This window comes from Polyodon spathula, unplaced genomic scaffold (genome assembly GCF_017654505.1).
Source record: "Polyodon spathula isolate WHYD16114869_AA unplaced genomic scaffold, ASM1765450v1 scaffolds_1271, whole genome shotgun sequence".
Lineage (NCBI taxonomy): Eukaryota > Metazoa > Chordata > Actinopteri > Acipenseriformes > Polyodontidae > Polyodon > Polyodon spathula.
Genome location: NW_024472754.1, coordinates 249,188 through 257,500, shown reverse-complemented (window position 1 = coordinate 257,500; position 8,313 = coordinate 249,188). Strand labels below are relative to the sequence as shown.

Sequence of the window (8,313 nt, the reverse complement as noted above, 5' to 3'; positions counted from 1 at the left end):
CAATAAAATGTATTACTTGGTTTCCCTGAAAGAATAACAAAGGCCAGTTCAATATACCCGCCTCCTCATCCGAGTCTCCCTGTGGAACCCTACTCCTTATTGACACTGTCATGTAGGGGTTTTTTGTTGTCCAAACTGTACATGCAATATAATGGTCCAAGAAAGTGAACTGTTCACGCTACAGTGTGGTTTTTGTTTTAATTTGCTGACCAAAACTATTATAAAAAAAACAAGATGTGAAAGTTGCTTGAGTACAAATCTCTCGTGTCTGTGTGTGTGTGTTTTGTTTACGCGTCTTGTCCTTCTCCCTTTCTTTACTTCCTCCATTACAGACAGCTGTGCTAATTTTGGACACGGCTCAAATCTGAGCAATTCAAGTGAGGACTCGCTGTCCAACTAGAGAAATCTCATCAATTCATTGACAGCGAGACGGGTCCCGGCACACGGGCGCGCACACAGTGTAAGCAACGCTACAGCTTGTATTACTATTGCTCGTTGGATAGAGATTTACAATATTTGAAACTGTTTGTTTTACTGAATTCAGGACTGCGCGACAGTGTTTCAAAAGTCCAGAGATCTTTTTCAAGAATAATACAAGTATGCAAATAATAAAGTAGATATTATTATTATTATTATTATTATTATTATTATTATTGTTGTTGTTGTTGTTGTTAAACATTTTAGGGTTACCTTGTAGCTATACTTTGTATTACATGTGCAAAAGTATCTGATCAGGAAAATAACTTTGTTGAATGCATGTTGTCAATGTCTGGAGTTGCATCCTCACAGAATCAGCTCTAGCAAATATCAATGAATGAAAACTTCTGTGGAACTACAGTAGTGCATGTATCTGCCTTTCTGTATATTGCAGTGCGGGAATTAAAATAATATTCATTGAAGTAGAAAGAATAGCATTGCTGTCACATTCAAAATCGATCATTTTCTCTAGTTATTATACAACAAATGTTCCTGAATATTTAAATACTTACCTGAACAACAGTGCATCCACTCTGTACAGTTCTATGTTCACATCGGGGCGTTGTATAGCAAACGTTTATTTTATTTAAGTAAATAAATCAGGTTTTCTTTTTTTGCACTCCCAGTTCCCACGATGCCTGCCCCTCGGATCGCACTGTTGGCGCTCATTGCCCTGATGGTTCTGTTGCCCTGTCTGCCCCAGGCTCACTCACAAACCTGCCCCGAAGAGGCTGGCACCCCTGGGATGCCTGGAATCCCGGGGCTGCCTGGGAGAGACGGTCGCGACGGAGAGAAAGGGGAGAAGGGAGAGCCGGGTAAGAGACCAAAAAAAAATCTATTTTGGAAATAGATTTCTGATGCAAATGTTTGTCAAAAAAAAAAAAAAAAAAAAAAAAAAAAACTGCTTTCAAATCATATAAGGGTTACATGGAAAACGTGGAAACGCAAATATACTTTTTGAAAAAAGGGGGGGGGGTAGTTTAATTTATAAGAAACGACGGGTAATTAGCCTACCTCTTTCATCAAAGTATTGCTGTTTTTCCGTGTTTAATTTACCTTCCGACTTGAAGTCTTCATCAATGTATGTTTGGGTGAAAAGCAGCCGTTGATTTGTTATTTGCAGAAGGCGCTCTCTCCACTGTATTACAGACAGCGCTGTATACATGCCCATTATGCCCATGCCCGAGTTCAGTGCTTGTCCTCTGTGTGTCCCTGCAGGGAAGGCTCTCGCTGCTGATCAGCTCAGTGTTAAGGGGCAGAAAGGGGAGCCCGGCTTGGTCGGTGTCCCAGGCAAGATGGGACGCAGCGGGATGAGTGGAAACCCTGGACTGCCTGGTCCGCCTGGCCCCGTCGGGGAAAAAGGGGCGTCGGGGTATCACAAACTGACGCTGAAATCTGCTTTCAGCGTGGCCAGGGGCACAATAGATCACCCAACCCGGCTCTCCCCCGTCCGCTTCAACAGGATCATCAGCAACGAAAACGGCGACTACAATCCGTCGACCGGCAAGTTCCGCTGCAAGATCCCCGGCTCTTACTACTTCGTGTACCACATCTCGTCCACTGAACACCTGTGCGTCAACATGATTCGGGACTCGGTCAAGGTCGCCAGCTACTGCGACCACAAGATAAACGAGTTCCAGGTGAGCTCCGGGGGCTTGGCGCTGAAGCTGTCCGCGGGCCAGGAGGTGTGGCTGGAGACCACCGACTACAACGGCATGATCGGCACGGTGGGCAAGCAGAGCGTCTTCTCAGGCTTCCTGCTGTTCCCGGACTGAGACACGGCGACACCGCTACAGTGAGATGACAGCTGGGAGGGGATGTCTACCGGCCAGCGAGATTCGTGTTTCTGCAAGCAGCCGTAGCCGAAACGTTAGTCAGCCTGATTTCTTGCACCTGTTCATTATTCAAAGCTTGCGTTTTGTTTTTATGCCGCTGCGCGCATTTGCAAATTCAAATGGTTTCATTTTTCAATGTAAAAAAAAAAAATCAATCTAATAAAAAATGCTGTTCATATTGAAAACAAAATCTCTTTTTTTTTTGTCATTTTTTCCTACGAGATTAAGTGAGTAATACAAACGACACAATGCGCTCACTGAGGACAAAAATAAAAGAAGGAATCTGTAGTCTAGGAATCTGAGGCTCGGGGCCGATTGGAGGTCACCGCTTCGAACAATGGAATTCGAGAGGTGCCTGGGGTATGATGTATTAAAGCAGGTGACATCAATCTATACATGTGTTTGCAACGATGTTATTAAGAATGTTATAATATTCGAACATGATTCATATTGCTATAAACACCTTGAAACCATCAATGTTATGGTAACACGATAGGGATCCGCTATAAACAATAGCAAAAACAAAACAGACTAGTGTAAAACAACTGTATTGCAAAAACAGAGCAACCCCATACATTCGGTGAGACAGACATATAAAGACAGAGACACACACACAGGCGTATAAAGAGAGACCTGGAAAGACAAACAGACGAGATCCGTTATAAGCGATTACAAACAATAGCGCAAAAAACAATGACAAAAGCGTATAATAATACTCTAATCATGTTCTATCATTGTTAAAAGCATCATTAATAACATGTTTATAGATTCTTTAGAATCGCTTGTATCGGATCCCTACACTACAGTGTTAGCAAAGTTATTTTGTTTCATTTTGTTAGCTCAATGCTGTCTTTATGCTGTCAGTTATTAACGGGTATTGCTGTGTAAGAGAGCATCGGGACTCCCTCAGATCAATAATAACTGTTCCATTACTGGTAATCGTTGCTGTGTTCAGATCAGGAGTGACGGGAATGAGTTACAGTTAAATCAGTGTGTGTGATTTTTTATGACAATGTGACTGAGTGTTGTGCTGTTGTGTTGTTGTATAGATGAACACGTTATGTACCACAATAAAAGGAAATGAAACAAAAAAACTAAGCAGAAAAATGACCAAACACCAGTGATACAAGGACTGGTTCAACCCGTGTCCCCTTCCTAGCATCAAGAGCACAGACTTCCTCAATTAGAGACGCGGTTCTGCTTTTTCTTTCGTCCCACAGCTGCGTTTTTAACATTCACAAAAGGGGTTTCTTCTCACTGCAGGACACAGCCCGCTCCTGCACTTAAAGACGCGAAGACCATAGCTGGAAGAGCCCACACTGTGAGTAAAAGATGCGTTTAATTGTTTGAAATGTATTTATGTCTGGATCTAGATGAGCATTTTAACAATCTGTGATTTTAGAAGAATAGAAACGGATCTGTTTTACAGTATTATTATTATTATTATTATTATTATTATTATTATTATTATTATTATTATTATTATTATAATAATAATAATAATAATAATAATAATAATAATAATAATAATAATAATAATAATAATTTAATTACTTTAATTCCTCTGCAACCTTACAATACAAGAAAAAACTAAGGCGCATGCGACAGGGGCTTGAAGAGACAGCCATCATTATTATTTATTTTTGATTTGGATATAAAATGAACAGAAACCCTGAACTCATTTATTTTAAAGGCGTTTGTGTTTTATATTTAACTTCGTTCGGGCAGGGTTTTATTGTAGCTGTTGGTCAGTGTAATGTGCGACTGTTTAAACGAGTCATTCACATGCACATATTCTATTTTGCGCTTTAGTTAATCAAGTATGTAAACAACAACAACAAAAAAAAAGTATGTTGAATACTCTAAAGTTATGTCTAAGTTTGTAACAGAAGCAGAGAGCTACACAGTACTGTACTGCTGTGTTGTGGTAGGCTTTAAAGAGGGCTTCACCATGTACTGTGCTTGCCCGACCTGTGCAAAGGATTTTAGCACAGAAAACTCAGCAGCATCCATTAACTTAGCCCTTAAGATACACAAGGAACTGAGCGCTTCTTCAAACTGTGTCTTCATCAAATGTATTTGAGAGCGACTCAACTGCACTAGATCCATCCTGTCAGTACATTTTAAACCCTTTTTGGTTTCACCTCATTGCAAGAATAAGAACATGAGCATCATTTTATTTGTGGGCCACATACATCACTTGTATCTTAAAGGGCTAAATAACTTTAATAAAGATGCATTCTAATATCTTAATATGTATAATAGGTGCACCCATTTATACAGCTGCTGTATAACTGATCCACAACACCAGCAGTCTTTCAACAGTATCGAGTTAAAACGCACAGCCAAGTGGACAAACGTTTCGATTCATGCCTTCATCAGTATAATTGAACTGTAATCTGTCTTCAATTTAAAAACTGGGACTCAGGTGTGGGGCCCCCTAACCTGCATATGAAGAACCAGGACTCTCGGGTACTGTGTTCAAAATGACTTTCCACTCCTGTGCCTCTCCACTGAATAAAACTAGTTGTATTGAAACAGCCCAGAGAGAGTCGGTGACTGACAGTTTCAGACCCAGGCTGCATCTGCTTTCCTTGCAGGCTCCTCCCACCATGATGTCATTGAGAGTAGTGGCAGTGGCATCCTTCCTGCTGGCAGTGGTGACATCATCAACAAACAACAGCTGCCCTGCCGAAAGGGGTTACCCTGGGATTCCCGGAATTCCAGGAGGACCCGGGCAGAACGGCAATGACGGACTGAAGGGGGAAAAGGGGGACCCAGGTAAGATGTGTTGGGAACACTGGGCGTGCTATTAAAAGGATGATCCTTGTTGTCTGATGTATATAGTCCATGTCATCTATACCTTCACAACATTACATCAGAAAGGTAAAATTGCAAGAAAGTAAAAGTCAAGCAGACAAGTTTTTCAGCCAGTGCTTCCATAACTGAACAGAAGAAGGGTCTGGCAGAAACCTTTGTCTACTTGACTTAATTTCTTGTAGTCTCACCAAGTTAGAAACTCCCAACTCACTCCTCCGGGATATCACCCAGGTGCCCTGATTTCTTCTGCTTTATCCTGCGGGCAGGTGATAGTGCACGCCAAGTCAAGGGAGAGAAAGGAGAGCAGGGAGAACTGGGGGCCCCAGGCAGAGCCGGCCCCCCGGGAGATCCTGGCCCCCCAGGGCTCCCAGGCCTGCCAGGACGGAAGGGCCCCGTTGGGGAGACCGGTGATATTAGCTCGATGAAGCAGTCTGTCTTCTCCCTGCGCAAGACTTCAAATGCCCCGTCCCGTCGCGACCAACCCATCCGCTTCGACTTCCCCATCCTGCTGGACAAAAGCGCAGTGCGCATCGAAGCTTCGGTTTTCATCTGCACCACCAAGGGCCTGTACTACTTCACCTACCACGCCTCGTCCCGGGGAGCCCTCTGCATCAACATCAAGAAGAACGGCGTGAAGGTGGTGGGCTTCTGCGATCACGTCCAGGGGACCTTCCAGTTGACCTCCGGCTCCGTGGTTCTGGACCTTGACTTCAACGACAAGATCTCGCTGGAGCCCACTGACAAGAACTCTGTGCTGGCTGCCGAAGGGGCGGACAGCACCTTTACCGGCTTCCTGCTCTTCTCTAGCACTTAGCCAAGGCCAGTCGGGTTCCCACTGCCAGGCAGCTCAGGGGAAGCACTGCTAGCTTGCTCACGCTTTGCTACAATATTGCAACATACAGCTTGATCAGAAGTGGTATGAAAAGAAATGCTATTGTGTTAACTTGATTGAAAAGCAATGGAAAGTTTTAGGCAGCTAACTATAAAATATACACCTGCTGGAGAGGCAGGCAGCTGTGAACAGGCAAAGAAAAATCAAGAAGCCGCTGAACAGACAAAGAAACGATCTTTGTTGAAAATGTCGCTTGTCTAACCTTGTGTTAATAAAGTCTTTTTAAACGGCAAGAGTCGTCCTGACTACAGAATCCCTTCACGTTGTCTAGCTGTTATAAAATCAAGCCTCCTTTCTTCAGTTATCAGAATGGACAGGTATCTGATGTTTAAAAGGGCAGAGTGGAATAACAACCCAGTTGCACCCCAGTCTGTTCGCACGTACACTTATGGAGACACAGCCTGTTTGTGTTCCGCCTTATAACAAGAATACTAGTGTTAGTGCAATGGCATTATGGGTCAAATAGGAGCCATGACTGTACTGTCTTATAACCTGTTCCACAGTATAAAGGGCTGCCTTATAAAGAGGGAGCACTGTACTTAGAGTTCATGATTTCATTATTGTGGATCCCACTTGAATAACTAACAAAACCAAACCCCTACAGACCTGGCCACTGCCTGCTTTTTTAAATAAATGACAAAAGCCATAACATATATAACAGCTGGTTAGTTTATTTATCAATTTCGGTAAAACCTGGGTACCACTCAGAACGGCAACCGCACCTACATACAGTTCAATCAGGGGACAAAGCACCACCACTCCCCCAAGTAAGAACCCCTCCTTGGGGGGCACTAAAGGTCCTGAGCCCCGGGCACCTCTGGGTTCCTCATTTTGTTGATCACCTGTGCCAGCATGCTGTTACAGAGCGCTGCGTACGGGTTCATGTTGACCACCTGCTGCCTGGCGAACGCACTCCCCAGACACGCTGCCCGCTGGAAGTCCTCCCTGGCCTCCTCCTCGCGCCGTGCCAGCCTGTGCACCAGCCCCCTCTGCACCAGGGCCTGGCAGCCAGTGCGCCCGGCTCCTCCGCTCAGCGAGATGGAACGGCCCAGGTCCTCCAGCGCTCCTGGGGAAGGGAATGTGCAATACAGAGCAAACAGGGGCGGTAGAGATCAAAATAAAGAAACAGTTAGAAACTAAGCTCCATAACCCTGGGCTATAGCAGGTTTTTTTAACTAGCACATCAATGCATTCTGGTAAGTGTAGTCCTGTTTCTCCTAAACACGTGAAAGGTACCCGAGACAGGTAAAAGCAATTGACCGAGCTGGAATAAAACAGAAAGTAAAATAAAGAATGTAATGAGGTTCTTCTGCCACACCTAGTTTGAGAAGCCCTGCTACAGAGCTCCGGCGGGTTGGGGTTAGCTGGTTACCTGCTGTGTCTCCCTGGAGCCGCCGGGCCTGTGCTCGGTTGTTGTACGCGGACGCTCTCTCCGGCAGGATGCGGATAGCCTCGGAGAAGCGCTCCAAGGCAGCGCGCACATCTCCAGATTCCGCAGCGCACACGCCCTGCAGCTCCAGCTCTCTCACCTGCGCCAAGACATCGGCATCGAAAGCGCTGTCTGTAGAGAGATAGGGAGGGAGGGAGAAAGAAAGAAAGAAAGAAAGAAAGGAGGGGGGGGAGTTCAAATGAAGTAAATAATCATTCATGTTTAACACCAACATGTACTAATCACGAACTGGCGAGACTTGACATGTTTGCGAATATAGTAACATTTCTCGCAATACAAAATAACATTTGGGCATTACAGGGTTAACACCATCGGTTTCGTTTATTTACTTTATTCTATATATTTGAAACTTTACCGTCATCTTTTAACTGTTCCTCCTCGTCGAGACCAGGTATGTCTCCGAAAGGGGTAGTGGGGTTGAAAATAGTTTGCAGCACTGCCAGGTCGCTCGCAGAAGCCATTGTACAAATTAATTAACAGCAGTCATACATGTACTGTAGAGAGAAGGGCAGCAAGAGTCCACCGGGGGACAAACAGTCAGAAGCAGCGTGAAGACACGCACTCTACCACAGCAAAAATCTAGCAGGGCCAAAATCCGTACACCCACTTTTATTCTAGCCAATAGGAGAAGGGGTGGAGGCTGGGACATTGTACTTTGAAGTACCAGTATCGTTGAAAACATGTACCCATCTGTATTTCATTAACCAGTCGGACTTAGCTGCAGCAGCACGCTTGTGTCCAGACAGCACGAAAGCATGGCTTTTGTGAATGAAACAGTTGCAGCTTTCACTTTTTATTTCTTTATCTCCGCAGCATCACGACGTCGTCTTGTTTCATAT

The 8,313-nt window shown here is 44.4% G+C and overlaps 2 protein-coding genes across 2 annotated transcripts; one reads left to right on the top strand and one right to left on the bottom strand.

Moving 5' to 3' along the window:
* Window positions 1-296: 296 nt before the first annotated feature.
* On the top strand, window positions 297-6,257 carry LOC121309419. Its single transcript, XM_041242334.1, has 6 exons — window positions 297-460; window positions 1,104-1,292; window positions 1,696-2,249; window positions 3,472-3,633; window positions 4,913-5,093; window positions 5,399-6,257. The coding sequence occupies exons 2-6, from the start codon at window positions 1,112-1,114 to the stop codon at window positions 5,944-5,946; spliced, it is 1,626 nt and encodes a 541-aa protein (XP_041098268.1). The 5' UTR covers window positions 297-460; window positions 1,104-1,111; the 3' UTR covers window positions 5,947-6,257.
* Window positions 6,258-6,675: 418 nt separating this feature from the next.
* On the bottom strand, window positions 6,676-8,074 carry ttc36 (tetratricopeptide repeat domain 36). The gene is made up of 3 exons (XM_041242340.1): window positions 7,830-8,074; window positions 7,397-7,585; window positions 6,676-7,090 (listed from the first exon to the last, which is right to left on the bottom strand). The coding sequence occupies exons 1-3, from the start codon at window positions 7,933-7,935 to the stop codon at window positions 6,816-6,818; spliced, it is 570 nt and encodes a 189-aa protein (XP_041098274.1). The 5' UTR covers window positions 7,936-8,074; the 3' UTR covers window positions 6,676-6,815.
* Between the last annotated feature and the right edge of the window lie 239 nt (window positions 8,075-8,313).

Excerpts from the sequence above, each read along its gene's own strand:
- LOC121309419 (XM_041242334.1), top strand. The coding sequence starts at position 1,112 with ATGCCTGCCCCTCGGATCGCACTGTTGGCGCTCATTGCCCTGATGGTT. Across the intron at positions 2,250-3,471 it reads GCTTCCTGCTGTTCCCGGAC|CATCAAGAGCACAGACTTCC; the intron begins TGAGACACGGCG and ends TCCCCTTCCTAG. Across the intron at positions 3,634-4,912 it reads TAGCTGGAAGAGCCCACACT|GCTCCTCCCACCATGATGTC; the intron begins GTGAGTAAAAGA and ends CTTTCCTTGCAG.
- ttc36 (XM_041242340.1), bottom strand. The coding sequence starts at position 7,935 with ATGGCTTCTGCGAGCGACCTGGCAGTGCTGCAAACTATTTTCAACCCC. Across the intron at positions 7,586-7,829 it reads GGAACAGTTAAAAGATGACG|ACAGCGCTTTCGATGCCGAT; the intron begins GTAAAGTTTCAA and ends ATCTCTCTACAG. Across the intron at positions 7,091-7,396 it reads GCTCCAGGGAGACACAGCAG|GAGCGCTGGAGGACCTGGGC; the intron begins GTAACCAGCTAA and ends TCCCTTCCCCAG.